The 18,585-nt window shown below is 44.8% G+C and overlaps 1 protein-coding gene across 5 annotated transcripts in view; it reads left to right on the top strand.

Moving 5' to 3' along the window:
• Positions 1-18,585, top strand: part of CDK5RAP2 (CDK5 regulatory subunit associated protein 2) — a 167,473-nt gene that overhangs the window by 65,363 nt on the left and 83,525 nt on the right. For all 5 annotated transcript variants that reach the window (XM_045513130.2, XM_010950351.3, XM_010950349.3 and 2 more), the window contains exons 13-14: positions 9,118-9,288; positions 13,035-13,175. In XM_045513130.2, the coding sequence (XP_045369086.2) occupies positions 9,118-9,288; positions 13,035-13,175 (312 nt within the window). The remainder of the gene's footprint in view (positions 1-9,117; positions 9,289-13,034; positions 13,176-18,585) is intronic.

Raw genomic sequence — 18,585 nt, 5'->3', positions numbered from 1 at the left:
AAAGGTAAGCTGGAGCCACCTGAGGGAGCCAGGAGTGACCGCTTGTTAGGGTAGCTTCATTCTGCAGTTAACTTGGAGTCACTGAAGGGTTCTGGGCAGAGATGTAATAGATGTAATGGGCAAAGGTATGCTTGTGGTTCAGTGGGTGAACCTCGAGTCAGGGAGAACTGTTAGACAGCGGTTGCAGTTGACCAGATGAGAGCCACGCTGGGAAGAAGGCGTGCAGTAGGATGGAGGGAGAGGAGGGGCTGAGCGCCGGGAGGAAGAGCTCTCTCTACTCCCAGCTTCCACCCTTCCTCCTTGCTAATGCCTCCTCCAGGGCGGAGGAGGGACTAGTTTGGCTGATCAGAGCCCAGGATGTTTACCGGGCCATCCTTGCTCAAGGGTGGGTTTCTGTACCTTCAGTTAAGAATCCAGGTTCCAGATTCTTTTGCTTTCCTATTGCAGACCTAGCCGGGCCTGGCCCTTGCTGGACAGGCCGACATCCTCATTTACTCAGCCATCTTCTTTTTCCACTTGTGCCTCTACTTGGGGAGGAGCTCTTGGACGACTTCTTTAAGCCGCACCACCCCTCCCTTCCCGCTCCCCACCACCCACCTCCCTCAAAAAAAACCAGCCCTCAGTTTTACTGGAAAGCTCTGCTTTGGTTATGAGGTTGTCCAGACTTGTTTTTTGTTTCCCAGTTCAGCGCCTTTGAGAACTCTGGGTGGCGGGGGTGGGAGCAGTGGGCGGGGCAGGATTTGGGCACTTGTGGCATCGTAAAAGCACCAAATCCTCATTCCTCTCCTCTCATGTGCTCTGTGTGGAGGATGCGCTGAACCCCCAGGCCTGGGTTTCCTGTTGGATGATGTGCCAGGGGGAGGGGGAACAGCTGAACCTTGGGTGGGGGTGCTGTGCCCACACGAGGACGCCTGGGAGGAGAGGTCAGCCTGGAGGGTGTGTGTGGGGACAGGTGGAGTGACACAGTGTCACTCCCTGTGCACGTAATTCTGTGTTGGGTACCCATCTCTCATGGAACCCTCCACAGATGCCAGGAATCTATATTAATATCTCCATTTACTGGAAAGGAAAGACTCACAAAGATTTAAGTTATCTATCTGTGGCCACACAGCTAGTTAGCATTCGAGCTAGGATTTAAGGCTAGGTCTGCCTGTCTTCACAGCCCAGGAATATTGAAGGAGGTTTGGGGAAACCATCCAAGTTTATCAATTTTCAGTTCTGATTGTTTTTCTTAGGCGAGGCATGCCGTCTCCATGCCTCCCCTAAACATTTATTATAACTCCTCTGGTGCCGGGCTCGCGAGCCCGTCGGCTGTCTGTGTTGCCATGGCAGCTGCTCCTCCTCAAGGCCACCTCGGCACACAGTTCCCCTCCCTGCAGCGGTCCTTTTACTTCAGGCCTTCTCTGCCTGCTCTTCATGGGGGGGCCAAGATCCTTGGTCCTGCCTCCATTAGCAGAGGAACCTCAGTCTCAGACTGGATATTCCATCCATCTGAGCCCTGGAGAAACTATCAAATTAGCTCTGGGTATTGGAGTTACTGACAGTGTCCCAGAGTGGTTTTATACTTTCTTTGGTTTTAGCAATGGCACGGTTGAGTGGGAAGAGCACAGAATTTGGGGTCAAACTGACTTGGCTTTGGACTTCAGGACTAGAACTTGTTGTAAAGCTTTGTGGAAATCTCCCAACCTCCACAAGCCCTGGTTTCCTTTCTGTAAACACAGGGCTATACTCACTGCGTAGGCAGTTAGAGGGGTTTTATGTGAAAATGCCTTGGCCTTGGTTAATACTGGTTCTATTACTGATGGTTATAATAAGAGAAATAGTTTGTACTCTTTGGTGTCCTGACTTTCCCTGAGCCTCTGATTTATGTTGAGGGTGCCCTACCCCCAAAAATGTACCCACGCACAGATTTGCATGTGCTCCCAGGGGCTATTCAATGGCCCGTCTGGAGTAGTAAGAATTCCCCAGTCTGGAGGAGTGACAGAACTATGTGTCCTTTGTGGGATTCTGGAACAGGTAGGTCATTTTCATATTGTCAACTCTGTTAGGTTGGGGTCATGAGAGAAAAGCTACTATGCTGTAGCTTTTCTCACTTAAAACATGTAAGAAGTTCTTAACCTAGGGAGCTGAATTAAAATTTTAGAAACAGTAGACTAGAGAATGGAGTAAATGATTGATGAACACACACACACACACACACACACACACACGAACCAGACGTCAAAATATGGGTCTGATAGGTGTTTGTATGAAGGATGGAACTGAGTCTGGGAGCTGATGTAAGTGGGCCTGTCTTCGCCGTGCACACGGACAGTGTACACGTTTTACTTAGCATATTGCACAGGTAGTTTAGAATTAGAAAGCAGGATCTTCCTAGGATGGCAGGTAAATACGTTGTGAATTTAAAGATGCACCTAAATGGCTTAACACAAGAATTCATGGTCCCTTTTCCAGCAATTTTCAGGGGGAGGTTTTTACACACAAGTGTCAGATGACCATTGAGTGGCTTGGAATCACTGCATTAGTGGCTGGTCCTGACGAAATCCATACCCTTGTCATTGTGTGGAAGTGAGCTGAGAGACTTCGAATCAGAGACCTGGGCTCAGACAGGTGCTGTGCCTGAGTGCCTGTGATCCTGGGTGAATTACCTGTCTGGACCTGCTTCCTTGTTCGTAAAATGGGAGCAGGCCCACTGACCTCATTCATTTATTCAGTCATCCAACAGATATTTCCCGAGTTCTGTTTTGGTTATCTCTTGCTACATAACAATTACCCCTAAACTTGGTGTCTTATTATCATTTTATTATATCTCATGATTTTGTGGGGCAGGGCTTTGGGCAGGGCTCAGCTGGGTGGTTTTCTGCTCTGCCAGGTCAGCGGGCTGGTGGGGGTCCATGGAGAAAAGCCTCGCAGGCCACTGGAGGTTGTGAAGATCACGGGGGTTGATGTGAACGTGCTGCGAACAGTAACGTGTAGAACAATAGAGCCCAGGTGTGGGTGGCCCCAGGTGTGGGCAGTCCCAGTCCTCCTTACCCTGCTGCTCACCAGCCACAGCTGCTCCTCTGAGCTGGTCCACACACTCATTCCGATTAGTACAGCTCGCAAAGCAGTCAGGAAGGCAAAAAAATCATGACACATCCATAGTCTACCTGTTCTCTGGTAGCGTTAGTGAGACAGATGGACTGTCCTGGTGGCCTTTCTGATGTCGGGGGACTGTGAGTGAGAGTGCGTGTGTGTGTGCACACTGGGTGATTCTTGAGAGATCGGCTTTTCCTTAGAACCATCCTTGAAAACATTTTCATTAGGAGCTAAGACAATTTACACAAGGAGAAATTCAAACAAGAGTCAAATCTATCAAAGTGTGGTAGCCATCAAAGAAACAAACGTTTAAACTCTTGCGAAGAACCATTTCAGGCCAATTATATTAGCAAATACTTAAGAAAACACCAGTGCTGGTGAGGCTGTGAAACAAAAGGCTTAGGCTTTGTTGGTGGTGTTTCAGCCACTGTCTTTTTGGAAGAAAGTTTGTCAGTTTGTAGAAAGAATCTTCAAAACATGCTTATTCTTATTACCTTTTGGCCTGGTAATTCCACTCATGGAGATTTAGCCTAAGAAAACAAACCAAAGTTAGAAAAAAAAAAAAAACCTTCTGTTTTATGCACGGAGCTGTTCTCTGCTGTATTAGCTGGAAGAGTAAACGGTTGAAGACAGTGGAAGCAGGAGGGTGATGATATCCTCATTGAAGTGGATAAACAGGGAGATTCCGTGGTATCTTTCACTGAGCATCACGCGGTGACCACACCTTGCCTTTGCCCTGGGCTCCGAGGAGGAGAGCCAAGCTGTCAGCTCAGGGACAGCATCTCCGCTGACCTTTCTCTTCATTGCACTTTTTTAAATTAATGACTATTTTCTTGACTCTATACTCTTAAACTTTTAAATTTTTAATTGTTCTTACTGTGTCATCATTATTTCATTGTTGTATGCTCTTTGTAGGTTGTGGTGTAATGGAGTAAAGTAAAATGGGAAAAAAATCCAAAGCAAAGTTAAGATTGTATAAAAATTATGGCTGCAGGTGGATGAGGACTGAAAGGAACGTTTGTGGTAGGAAAACATTTTAATTTGTTGGCGTGACCACATTGCAGGAGAATGTTCTTACTCTATTTAACATTAGAATTCTGCTAATGTTGTTGTAGTATTATTTGTGTAATAAAATCTTTCCTCCCTGTGGCATTCAATGTCTATTTATGGACACTTACCATTCATGATAGGTTCTAGGTCTGGTTATTCTGGATTAAAGGTTTAGGACAATCTCATCATCATCTCTTTGCCCAAGAGAAAAATTAACATTTAATTTTTAAAGTGGTGTCTTTCTTTTTACAAAATGTTATGTTAAAAATGTTTACTTTATCCCCTATTATGAAGGTAGTCTGTACTTTTAGTATATTTTAAAAATTGAGGGAAAAAACTTAGAAAATCATCCATAATCATGCATTGTGGTATTTCTTTCAGGTTTTTAATCAATGTCTTTAAAAAAAAAACACTCCTTATTAAAGAAAAATTCAAATACAGAGAAAAGTAGAGGGAATAGTACATGGACCCTCTGGTACTTGTCACCCAGCTTCAGCAATCATAAACTCATAGCCAACCTTGTTTTATCCCTATGCTCTTCCCACTTCCCTCTCTTAACATTCAGATATTTTAAGCAGTTCCCAGGCATGTTATTTAATCAGTTTTTCAGCATTAAAAAAAAATCATTTTCACTTCAAAAAGATTAATTATTAATATTACTGAATAGCCAATTAATGTTTAGATTTCCCTGTCTCATTTAAAAATTGTTTTAGACAGTTGGTTCAAATCATGACGCAGACATTGCATTGATTGATATCTCTTTTTAAAAATGTGTTATTTTGAAATAATTTTAGACCTAGAGGAAAGATTTGAAATAGTGACAGTTCTTACACATCCTTTGTCCCGCTTCCCCAGTGTTAACGTTTTACCGAACTAGAACACTCATCAGAGCCCGGAAACTAACACTGTTACAATACTGCAACCTGTAGACTGTATTTGAATTTTGCCAGTTCTCCCATTAATGCCCCTTTTCTGGTCCAGCATCCACGTTGCCTTTAACTGTCGTGTCTCCTTAGTCTTGTCTAGTCTGGGACAGTTGCTCAGTCTTTGTCCTCTGTGATCTTAACTCCTTTGAAGAGTACTGGTCAGTTATTTTGTTACTGCCCCGCAATTTGGGCTTGTCTGATGTTTCTCTCATGATTAGATTGAGGTTATACATTTTTGGCAAGAATAGCAAAGACGGGATATGTCATATCCGGGGGTGCATAATCTCAATCTGTGTTATTTCTGCTGAGATTTCTGTTGGTCATTTGGTTAAAGGGGGTTCTCCTGGGTTTCTCCACAGTAAAGTTACTATGTTTCAATTTGAGATTTAAAGAATTTTGGGGGGAAGTACTTTGAGGCTATGTAAATATCTTGTTTCTCATCATACTTTCAAAAATCTTATTGATAGTTCTTACCCACAACAGCTAGTGCTGTGGTGTTTGCTTTGTGGTGATTTTCTTTTTCCATCGTTCCTTCTACACTTATTAGTTGTAATTCTACTGTGGGGAAGGACTGGTCCTTTCCCTGAAGTTATTATTATTTGTTTATATCAGTACAGACTCATGGATATTTGTTTATTCTGCAGGTTGTTAAGCCGTCACTATCATGATTTATTTCTTTGTTCATATTGTCCCAGATTTGGCCATTGGGAGCTCCTTCAAATTGATTCCTGTGTCTTTTCAACATTTCTTGAGCACTTCCTTACTTGTTAGGGTCACAAGATATCCTCGATGTATCTTGTGTTTTCCCTAACCCAGTCCTGGAATCAACCATTTCTCTTAGGATCCCTGGTTTCTTTCATTGGAGATGCTATTTAGAAACCAAGATCTGAATGACAGGTGTCCTCGTTACCATTGGGGTGTCAGTCCTTCTAGGCTGTGGCAGTAGACAGGGCTTGAAGATATATGTTTGCATACTGACACATGCATATACACATTTATATTTATTTCTGTGTCAACTCTGTGTATAAGTGAGTGAGTGAGTATGTGAGTGTGTGAGTGTGTGTGTTAAGAAAGTTAGGGAAGGCTGGAATGAACTCTGTAGAATCAGTATGAATCTGTGATTAGGGAGCACTAACGTTCCCTAACTTTCTTTACTATTTTTTAATCTACAGGTTTTTCCCTCCTTTTTTTTTTTCTTTGTAATTTATTTATTGAATAAGATGGGTCATTTGTGTTTTGTAGTTTTCCACCTTTTGAATTGTGCTTATTATATTTTTTGTAACGTCATTCAAGTTGTTTCTCTGCTGACTTTATTTCTAGTAAATTGGTAGTTAATCAAGGTGTATGATCAAATTCAGGTTTTTTTGGCAAGATTCCATGATAGGTGGTCATTTGTACTTGCAACAGGAGGTATACAGTATATGATGGTCCCTGTTTTTGTGATGTTACTAGCCATTGATGATTGTTTAATTAGTGATAATTTAATTTCATTATTCCTTCTTTTATAGCTGTGTATTTCTATGAAGAAAAACCTATTTTTCATCATCTATTTAGTTACCCTGAGGGGTAGTTCATACAAAAAAGACAAGATAAGAATCCCCTAGAATCTTCCAAAGATGACTGTGTAGGTTTCTTATCGCTGCTCTAACAGATCACCGCAAACTCGGCTGCTTAACAACACACACTTGTAGTTCTGGAAGTCAGAGTCTGAAATGGGTCTTACTGTGGCAGGGCTGTATTCCTTCTGAAGGCTTTAGGGGAAAATGCATTTCCTTGCTTTTTCCAAGCTTCTAGAAGCTGTCTGCATTTCTAGACCCGTGACCCGCATTCATCATCAAAGCCAGCAGTGGCTGGTGGGGTCTTTTCCATGCTTGCCTCTTCAACTTTTAAGAATCTCTGTGATTACATTGGGCCCAACTGGATAATCTCTCTATTTTAAGGTCAGCTGATTAGCAACCTCAATTCCATCTGCAGCCTTCATTACCCTTGGCCATGCAGTTCAGCATCGTCACAGCTGCTGGGGATTAGGATGTGAGCGTCTAGGGGGGGGCATTATTCTGCCTATCACCGTGACTAAAGGATTTTTAAAAAATCATTATGAACTCATAGATTTTTAACATTTTTGATGTATTTTAATTTACCGTTATTGTCCTTGGTGCTCTAACTGTCCTATGTTTGGACAGTGAAAGAGCTCATTCAGGTTGGTTCTTGAGTTCTTTGGACGTGAACGTGGAGTCTCTGATAGCTTCCTTCCTTCCTTTCTGACCTGATCAGTTGTCTGGGCTCTTACAGTACGTTCCCGCCCCGGGGCTGGGGTCATCCCTTTCTATAAGGCAAACTTCAGTGTGCTTCAGAATCCCCTGCGCGGCTCTTAAAAACATAGGTTGATGGGCCCTCCCTCCCTCCAGAGCTTCTGATTTAATAGGTCTCGGGTGGGGTCCAGCAATTTGTATTTTCAATTCCTAGGTAATGCTGATCATGCTGTTCTGGGGACTACGCTGTTTTAAAGAACTCTGTATTTTGTGTGTTTTTTGGTGGGGATTTTTGGTATGGGTTTTTTTTTTTTTTTAGGTGAGAAAGGGTATTTAGAGACTACAGCCTGCATGCGAGGAAGGATACTGATTCTAGGCTTTTTCAATGAAAAGAAAGAAATAATGGAAAATGTAAGTTCATACTGATATTTCCAATTCAGATTTAGCATTACAGGCTGTAACTTTTATTTTATATTTGTATTTGTTTTCTCTGAGGCTTGGTTCTTATGATAGTAAAAATTACTTATTAGTAAAATATATGTATTATTTATACACATGTAGTTTCAGAATAACAATACAGATATTATTTCCTGCAACGCGATTACTGAAAACAGTTTAAGATCTTTGCAGCGGTCCCTTTGTCCTTAGAGAAATATCCCACCAGGGGTCTTCAAGTTCCTCGCTTTTACGTTAATGAAATCAGTCCTCTCTGGTTAACCAATCAGCTTGATATGCAGTTAACTTCTTTTCCCATTTCTTTGTTCTGCTTTCAGGTTTAGTTATTTGATTACTGAAATAGTTGTCTAACCATTTAAGTGGTTTCACCATCACGTCTGTAAAATGAGGCTTCTCTGTCCTCTTTCTTGTTCTCCCCTTTTCATTATGGGCAACCATCTAATTTATTTTATGGTGAAATAAATGGCAGTTTGCTAGACATACTTTTTTTTCTCTTGGAGCGCACGCCACCCTCCACCCCACACCCCGACACGAGCAACATATTCTGAACGTGTTCTGATGCCTCGAGGGTGCCGTGTTTATAGAGGCGTCAGTCCTTCTCCTTTACAGCTTATAGCGCGCCGCTGTGAGAATGTCCCACAGTGTACTCCTCTGTTGGCGGGCATCTGGGTTGTTTCCAGCCTTTTGCTGTTGGGAATAGTGCTTCCGTATTACAAATAGTACATATTTTGAGGTAGTTAAAAACCACGCTGTATACTGTTTGTTGTCTGTTTTTTTTTTCTTAACATTATAACATGAGCATTTCCCATGTTACTGTAAATATTGTTACTTAAGACAGTTTTTTTTTCTGATTAGGAAAATAATGCAGACTGACTTAGAGATTTTAGAAACTCAGAAAAATAAAAAAATAAAAATCAATTGAAAATCACCCGTGATCTTTTGACTTAAGGGATACTGTTATTATTTTGATGTGTTACCTCACAGCCTTAACAATATTTTGTATAAACACTTAGAAGACAATCAGCTTCATATTACATAGTATCCTGCTTTGTTTTTACTCATAATTGTGATTTTTTTTAATACCATACTCTTTTTATAATTTCCTATTTGATACTTAGTTTCTTTCTGGTTTTTCAGTATCATAAATAATTTTGTGATAAATATCTGTGCCTAAAACTTTTCCCAAGTTTCAAATTATTCTTGAAGGTGGTTTTCATGAGAAGCAAGTTCACATTTGTTACGTGTATCTATTTAGCTAGCTCTCTTAAAGCGGTAAGATAAACAGGTGAAAGATTGTTACCTTGAAATTTTTGTTAAGTAAAGTCCATTTCTTCTTTTTCTTTCTGTCCTGGTAGGACCTTAGAAATGAAGTTGAGAAATTACGCAACGAAGTGAATGAAAGAGAGAAAGCAGTGGAGAATCGTTACAAGAGTCTTTTGAGTGAAAGTAATAAAAAATTGCACAGTCAAGAGCAAGTGATCAGAAGTCTGACCGAGAGTGCTCATCAGAAGGACTTGTTGCTTCAGGTGCCATCATTTTTTTCTCTTTTGTGTTTAAGTCTTTGGACTTCGGCATAGGGTTCTTTTGTTTTAAACACTTTTGCAGGAATGTTTATATAAAAATAAGGCTGGCGAAATAGGTTGTAGTCTTCGCTGCTATATATCAGAGCACTTCAGAGCTTTCATTATGTCATTTGAACCTCAGCCACCAGGGAGTTAGGTTTGGAGGAACGGACGCCCCGAGAAGGGGAGGGACTTATCCTGGGTCACGTGACTAGTCCGGGCCCCACCCTGCTTTGCTCTGGCTGCGGCCTCCTGCTGCTGCAGTACTGGCTGCTCCCTCTTTGGGCCTTACCCCCTCAGTCCTCTGTACTTTAACTAGTCCTTATTATCTTGGAATACCCTGCACATTTGATGGTGCAGTGAATTTTTGATTCACAGCTACAGGTAACCGTGATGGAGTGAACATGGGTGTTTAACTCTGCTTCCTCTGAGGCCTCATTAACATGGCCGTGAAGGGGTAAGTGGTATAAACTCATGGACCAGGAGAAGGAGAATGGCGAACAGCAGGTGCCATTTGGATGGTCGGTGGGCGGGTAAGTGGTAGCTACACAAGATTCAGCTTTCTCCCCTCTGTTCCGCACCTTCGGGATGAAAAGCGAACAAGAAGCAAGCTGATTAATCCTTCAGAACCAGAGAGGCTCAGCAGGCAGTAGGGGTACCGGGAGGCAGGCAGGAGGTGTGGCTGGAACATTGGGCAGTTAGGTGGCCTTGTTCTCCTCACCAGCAGGAGATGGGAGATTGACTCTGTGGGGACCTTAAACCCGAGAAGCTCTAGCCTGGGGGTCACTAGGTGCAGCTGAAAACAGGCGCGGCTCTGTTGATGAGAAGGAGTTGGAGTGTGCGTCCCAGCATTGAGGGTCTTCTGTGGGGAGAGAGGACTGAGAGATGCTGACAGTCAGGGGTCCTCCAACAAAGCTGCTGAGTCTCCCACCTCATCATCTCACAGCGAGGTCACCACTGATGTGCCCTTTCCAGACTCACAGAGCTTCTGGGCACTTCCACCCTTAAAGAGAGGTGGGTGGCCTGAGTTCCTCAAATAGGAGAAAAGCATCTAAGAGGAAAGACAGACAGACAGAACCAAGCCTCACAGAGGAAACAGAAACCGGGGAGGATGAGAAGAAAACTAGACAACTTTTCAAAAACTCAACATTATAATGTCTTTATATAAGAAATAAGATTGGGATCTGATAATATTTGGAAAAGAAGAATGACCTATTGGAAATGGAAAGTTTGATCACAGATATAAAAAGCTTAATTAAAAAATTAGAAAAGTTGGAAGAGAAAGTCAACTGTATCTTCCAGAAAATAGAGTTAAACAAAGAAACAAACAAAAAGATGAGAAAATGAAAGAGAAAAGACAAAATTAGAGGCTTGATTCAAGAGCTCCAATGTGTGACTAACAGAAGTTCAGAAAGATTGAAAAGGCAAAGCAGAGGGAAGGAAAAGTTCAAAGTCCGAGGAGAAAGCTTTTCAGAGTGTAAGGACAGGTATCTCGGCATTGACAGGGCCTCCTCTGTTTCTCACACAGGAAATGAAAGAAGACCTCTATCCTGAGACACATTGTTGGGAAATTTGAGAACATGGGTTAAGAGGGGATCTTAGTGATACTAGCCACTAAATATAAAAATAGATTTTATAAAAATAAAAAACAAATAAAATGTAAGTTGTAAAAACCAAAAAAAAAAAAAAAAAAAAAAAAACAAAACCCCAAAAAAAGCCCAAGAAGCAACTCCCCACCACAAACAACAGAGGATCTTAAAGGCTTCCAGAAAGAAGAAAATAGTGGGTCATGTACAAAGGCCCCAGACTCGAAGTGATGTTAGGATTCTCAGCAGCAACACTGGAAGCCAGAAGCCAAGAGAGCAGTGCTTTCAGAATTTGGAGGAAAAGTGATTCCTAGTCCAGCATTGTGTAGTCAGCCAAGCTGGCAGCAAGAGTGAGGGCAGAGTAAAGGTGCTTTCAGACATTCGGTGCCTAAAATCATCTGCCTCCATGTACTCTTGGCGGGAAACTCCTAAAGGACGATTCCAGACAAATGAGGATGTAACCAAAAATGGGAGAGACAGGGGATCCAGAGAGTAGGGAATTCACCTGGGACGCGGTGAAGGGAGGTCTCAGGCTGACAGCTGAGCCACTGAGGTAGAAGCCTGGATTCCAGCTATGCAAGGGGTACTTCACTGGGATTTCTTCAAGAGACGGAAGAACCCATCATTTACCTATTGTGTCTTGACTCCGTCTAGGAGGATTCATAAGTTCTTTTAGAGAGTTGGGAGATAAGTTAACACAAAGTACATAATTTAGTTTTCTGAACTAAGTAGTTGTTGCTAACACCAAGAAAAACAAAGAAGCAAACGTGAACAGAAATCATCCCGGAACACTCCATGGCTGGGCTGTGAACGGTATTTGTGTGGCCATAATCACATGAATGCAGAATGTGAATTTAGCTAAAATTGTGATGTGACTATTAGGAAGGATACTGAGGTCCAGATGATAAGAGAAATCCTTAAACGTCTATGATAGGAGCCAAAAGATAAAATCTAATTTTAGGAAATCAAGAAACATGCGAGTAGGAACGTAATTTAGAAACACGGAAGTGAAGAAGAGAAGGAGGAAGTAGCATCAAAAGTTGGTTTTTTTGGGGAGTGGGACTCCGAGGTGGGAAGTGGAGAGGTGAGGGGTGGCTGTTTTCCTTTTAAGCCTTACAGTGCTTTTGTTTAACAACGTTTATAACTGGACTTTTAAGAAATAAAAATGAGCAGTGTAACCCAAGCACAACTGTATTACGGTAATTCTAGAATCTCAGTTTTGGTTCTTTGATTCCCAGCTCTTCCTGTTACAGTTCAATGGGTTTTTACAAAAAATTGCTTCTGCTTCTTTCTCATTCATGTTCGCCTATTTCTTAGAGGATGACATGATAAATTGATTCAGATGGGTGCTTAGGAATAAGTTGTGGTTCTCATCCTTTATTTCCGACAGTGTGAATAGAAACCCAGTTCAGGAGTTACCAGGTTTTAAATAGTTAGGGATAGGTTTGACACTTGAATTTGGCCAAAAGACCAGAAAATGGTTTCTAGTCCCGTTGTGTTGTTGGATGGCAGCTCTTGTGAGGGGGTCGGCGGGGAGCTGCCTTGGGGCTCATCATGCAGGAAGAGCCTCTCACCTGTGACCAGGACCCACGCCAGCAGTCGCGGGCCTGCCCTTTTCTTCCTGGAAGTCGGATCGCCTCATGGATGTGGATGGATCAAGGGCTGTCAAATTTATAATGTTTCAGGAGAACCTAGGCTTTGTTGGGCTGTGACGTGCAGTCCCTGTCCTCCCTGTGGTAACCCCGTAGGATGAGAAACAGACCCAGAAATCACATCCTGGCCAACGGGAACCCAGGATCGGAACCTGGGTCCCGGGGCTGAAGCCTGGACTTTGTCTTCCGTACCTGCCGGGAGGCCGCATCAGTGGTGGCCAGAGGGAGGGGATGCAGTGCCAGCCACCATCCTTGCCGTGGCCACGTGGCGTGCTGGCTTCCTAGTTGTAGTAATGCACAAATGGGTTGCATTACAGTTTGTAACTGCCTGATATTTGGGGATAATGGAAATTATTTGGAGGCCATACGGGTATTGTGAAAAAAAGTACATCTCCCCTTGAAGAGTTTAGGACCCTCTCTTAATATTTTTTCCTTGATGAAAACTTCCTTATGATTTGTTTTGTTTCCTTAGAAATTCACTGAAAAAGGCTTGGAAGTAATACCGCAGAACCACTACCTAACGACGGCGGAGGATCTCGAGTTGGGGAGTGAAGGCCTCATCACCGAGAAGTGCCCCCCTCAGTCACCAGGCAGCAAAACCATCTTCTCTGAGGTGAGCGGGGCTGAGGCCGGACGTTCACATGCAAGCTCGTATTCTTTCCTGACACATATCTGATAACTTCTTTGATCTGAAGGTCCTCTAATGCCTTCTTGCTGATAACTGAGCTTTTAGAACAGGTAGAGGAGGGGTTCTCAGCCTTTCCACCATCCGCGTTAGTATCCTTCAGCTGAGTGTAAGTATTCGCGCCACACAGGAAACGGAGAAATCCCAGCTCGTTAAAACAGGAGCCTCATGTTGGCTCCCCGAGGGCTTACCTCTCAAGAACGGTGTGATCGGGAGGTAAGAACCTTTTCCAGTTCAGATGCACACGGAAATGGTACCGCAGGCCCTTCCTGACCTGGCGCCTAGTGCGCTCCCTGTTCTCCCATCCGCCATTCCCCGGCATCTCAACAACAGCTCACTTACCGCAGGTTTCCGGAAACGCTGTGTTTGTACCTCTCTGTGCCTTTGCCTTTTTCTCCCATGTTTGCCTGGTGACTGCTGAACACTCCTGAGGTGTCACTCAGGTGTCACCTTCTCTGTGACCTGCCGAGAGCACTGTCCCCTTGTCCTCCCTGGTGCTCGGCACTCTGCACGCCCATCCGCTGTAGCCCTGGGTCCCTGTGTCGATGTTCTCAGGCGCCCTTACTGCTGCCCTTCTCTCGAGCCCCTGCGCACGTGGGCAGGCGCCTCGAGGGTAGGGAGCCGGTGTTCGTATCTGAACCCCAGCGGCCGCCCGGTGCCCGGCTCAGTGGGTGTTTCCTGAGTGAAGGAATGTTACATTGGTCTGCGGACCTGCATACGGATTGTTCTGACCTTTAGCTTGCATATCATGCAGCCAGGCCACCAGACATGGGAAAGGAAAGGAGTTCACTGTAGGCCAAGTTTTATTTCATTTTGGTTTTTTAGCCTGGCTTAATTAAGTTCATACATTCAGAACACAGGGAATTCTTAGGCAAATTAGTTCCCTGATGAATGACTCTGATCCTGACCTACGGTTTTTGCGAAGGGTGGTTCTCAAAATAACCAACAAGCAGCACAGCCCGGGCACGGACATCAGAGCAGATGCGGGCGGTGGGGCGGGAGGGGGGTCCTGGAGGCCCGCCCGTGTGTCAGCCGCCAGCCCTGTGCTTCCTGGGTCTTGGAGAGGGGCTGCGGTGGTTGGGGTGGGGGGATCAAGGGTTATTTTACAACTGACGAAGAGATATTTCAGTATTTCGGCACCAGTACCAGGCATTGCACTGTGTATCTGCTCAGGTTCATCCCTGGTCCTGGAGGGCACCACTGGCTGAGCAGTGGGAGCTCCTCCTTAACTCTCACCATTTGTGGATGTGCGTTTTGCTGTTTCTCTTGACTAAGAACATCATCATGGACTTGGCCCTTGGGCTGGGCCATTAAAAGTGTGGAGGCCTGGATCCCTCTCTTGGGTCTGTCCTTCACTTAAGTGACCTCGAGCAAGTTGATAACTGTTATCTCAGAGGGCTAATATTTTGTGATTCTAACTTGCTCGTAGTTACTTAATTTTGATCAAATTTAGCTGCATATTAAGATGCATATTAACCCGTAATCCGGCACAGTCTGTTTTGAAACAAGATAGCAGCCCATAGGTTTTTTTTTAGATGGACAGATCGTCACTAATTTGAATACATTTAGTTAAACTTCACTATTTTGAATCATGTTTTAGGCATGTAAAAAGTGTTTAAATGTTGAACAAAACGTTGCTAAATTCGTTGAACAGGCTGAGGGCTTTAAAATTCCCCCTTGCTAGTTTGATCATCTGTACCACCTTGCTGGCCGATTTCTGTACTTCATGGAACCATAAGTATAAAGTCATTCCATGGGCATTACAGTTATATTTCAGATCCTGGCGATGTTTAAACGACTGTGCAGAATGCCTACATATTTGAGCAAAGGTTTTAATTGTGTTCTACGCAAGTAACTGCAAATGGTGGCTGAAAGATTATAAATGATCATTTAGGAATTGAAAACTTCTAGGTGTCAGTTTAAGAAACCCCAACTGTTGCAGCATACAGGTAGACTTTTCAGATTGTAGTTCTTTTCTTTGTAGAAAACCTGGATTTCTTCTGCTGTGCCCTTGGCTGCTTTGTGTTGACTTAGGGTTTATCCTCTGCCCATTTCTACAAAGAACTCGAGGCTGTGATGATGTCTCCATTGACTCGGGGCAGTCTGTTTTCCTTCTAATCATGTGTGATCCTGAGAATTAATGCTGGATGATCAGGGAATTGAAGAACAGAGAGTAAAACACACTGACCATATTTAACTTGCTGCAGCCAGAGATTTATAGCTTGGCTATTGACATGGTTGGGACATTGCTGCTGAATTTCCCGAGTATTGAAATAAATGTCTTTGTTACAGAGCTGTGACATAGCTACTGAGATAGACCGTCTATCCACCAGGCCACTAAATTGCCCTGATTACCAAGAAGTGAGTCATTAAGCTTTCTCTTATGTATCTGCTGCCTCTTCAGGCTTTGGTGTACCCATTACATGTGCTTCCTTCAAGTCATTGAGGAAACTCTGGTAGGGTAGAAAATGTCTGGACTTTGGGGTCAGAATGTTGGTTCTGCTCCTTATTGGCTTTGTGACCTTAGGAAAGTCACCTAGTCTCTCTGATGCAGTTTTTTTTGGTGGGGGGGGGTTGTTGGGGAGGTAGTTAAGTTTATTTATTTATTTTAATGGAAGTACTGGGGATTGAACCCAGGACCTCATGCATGCTAAGCATGCGCTCTACCACTGAGCTATATACCCTCCCCTCCTCACCTAGTCTCTCTGAAACTCACCTTCCTAATCTGTAAAATGGGGAATTACATGCTGGCCTCCTGAGAGGATGGGAAATAGTGTAAGGGTATTAGTTCTTTTGATTCCAAGCTGTAGAATCCAGCGTTGAGTAGTTTGAGCAAAACAATGACAGTAAAAGGGCGTGATTGCTGGAACACACTAGAGGTTCTCACAGATGCCAAGGGGGAGTTGAGGAGCCGCATCTTGCGGGGGCAGTGAAACCGTGTCAGCCCCATGGAGAGCAGAAGTCGTCGACTCTAGGGCTCCGTCTTGTTGGGAGGGGCGGAGTGGGGGTGGAGGGTGGGGGTGGCTTGCTCTGGCTGAGCTGGTGCTTCTCGCCACCCCCCACTGGGCAGCCTGGCCCTCTGCCCCTGCGCCGAGGGTATCCACTGATTTGTCAGCTCTGCTGAGGGAGCCTAGTGACTTCATTCTAACGGGGCATGATTCAATGCAGGGGAATAGGTGACTGATGAAATGGGACCCAGATTGTTCCGAAGAGTTCATTTGTTTAACATGGGTGAGCAGTTTGCTTCTAGAAGACGCTGACTCACTCTGAATTCCATTATGCAAAATATCCACGGGAATCTCTGCTCTTAAGATTCACGTCGGTCCCTGGGTTCCCTTCTTACCTTTTCAGTCATCGTTTCAGCCAGGATTTGTGGCAGCATTTGATCTGTGCCAAGCACGGTGCCTGGCTCGGGATGCTGCTGCCTGGAGGGGTTCCCCCAGCCTGGAAACAGGTGGTTGGTGCCTGAGCTCTGGGTGAAGGTAGAGCAGGGTGCTGAGGGGCCGGAGGAGGGCAGGCTGCCTGCTGAGAGTCTTGGTGAGGTTCCCTGGAGTGTCCTGGCGAGGGGTGACCGATGGAGCATGGTCTCCAAGGAGGACGGAGGCGTTTCCCCCGGGAGCTCGGACGGAGGCGTTTCCCCCGGGAGCTCGGGCGGAGGCTTTCCCAGGCCCACGGAGATGGGAGGGCAGGAGAGCAAGCGGAGGTGTGGCAGGCTGGCAGGTGGAGGGAGGGGGCCGAGGTGAGCAGTGACCTGAAAAACCTGGTGACGGTTGGAATAGCTGCCCGAAAGGAGAGGAGGGGAGCTGAGCTGGGCACCCAGGCCCCACACCGACCACAGCGGACAGTCCTTTAGGGCTTCAGGCCAGGCCCTTGGCGATCTAGTAAGACACGGGGTCCTCAGGGTCGGGATTTCTTTTGCTGGGTGCTTGCGCCCTCACTGGGAGTCTGCCCCATCCACCAGGGGTCCGTATTTATTCATCTTTTTTCCTAGTCCTTCTTGGTTGGCTTTGAAGTTACGTACCTAGGCACAAATTCTGACTGCCAGTTATTAGCTTAGTGGACTCAACTCAGTTTTCTCAGAGAATCGCTTTATTCTCGTGGAAAGTGGGAAGCTCAGTACACTTCTGGGTGTCTGTTGGGATTAGGGGTGATCTGTGTAAGCACCTGGCGGAGCACTGGTGCAGAGGAATGGAGTTAGGGCCGACACTTACCATGTGTTTCCGCCACACCAAGCATCATTCTGAGGATTTTGTATAGATTAGCTTAGTTAATCTCTAACAACCCTATGAGACGTGTAGAATTATTACCTCTGTTTATAGCTGAGGATACTGAAGCACAGAGAGGTTGACCTGTACAAGGTCACACAGCCAATAAGGTCACACACTGTTAACCATGACTGCCTCTCATGGTAGATGCTCAAGAAGCAGTAGGTTTTCTTATTTTCATTGTCACTGTTGGCTGGCTTTTACGTGGCTGACAGTGGCCCTGTTACCTTGGTCAAGCGCCCAGTGCTTTGTGTCCACCGTGGCGTGTTCATGGGTGGCCTGAAGAGTGCAGGTCCTGGAACCTGGCTGCCTGGATCCACACCCTGCCTCACTGTCCTGACCTTGGGCATCCATTGGTCCTCCGCGTCCCAGTTCCCTCATCACCAAGACGGGGAGAGTGGTAATGCCGGAGCTCATTGGGGTTCGAGGATTAAATGAGAAAATGCTGGAGAGCACTTAGCACAGTGGCTGTCTTGATACCCGATTGGATTCCCCGCCAGGCGCTGCTCTGGGACCCTCTGTCTGCACGCATGGTGTGTACAGGTGGGAGCTGATGCTTACTGTGCACGGAAGGCAGGTGGGAGCACCTTGTGCCAGTGACATGTGGCGTGATTTACAAAAGGGCCTGACATTTCTCACAGTGTGGGTGACTAACTCCTCACGACCAAACTGGTGGTTTAGCATTTAAATCCCTTAATTGGCAGGGGTGCCTTTGCCTCGTTTTGCTCAGGGCAAGGAGCTCAGCTCAGCAGCGGTCTCCTAGGGCGGGGACTTGGAACCTTTTTCGCCCTCTGCATCCCTCTGATCGACTACTGGAACCAAGGACCTCTTCCCCGGAAAAGTATTTAAATGCATAAAGTACGAGCACAGGCTTACAAAGGAAACCAGTTGTTTTGAAATTTGGCTATCAAAATATAAAGAATTAGGCTGTAGAAATGGTGCTTTATTAATGCGTTAAAAATAACAAGATCTAGTGGTGACCGTAGCGTCTGCTATAGTTTTGAAGTAGTGATAAGATTAAATGTTTTGAGGTATTTGCAACATATACAAAGTAACAGTATTTCTTTTGATGA

The sequence above is a fragment of the Camelus bactrianus genome, chromosome 4, assembly GCF_048773025.1.
Source record: "Camelus bactrianus isolate YW-2024 breed Bactrian camel chromosome 4, ASM4877302v1, whole genome shotgun sequence".
Lineage (NCBI taxonomy): Eukaryota > Metazoa > Chordata > Mammalia > Artiodactyla > Camelidae > Camelus > Camelus bactrianus.
Note: the sequence above shows the minus strand (reverse complement) of the source record. Positions and strands in the feature narration are given on the sequence as shown.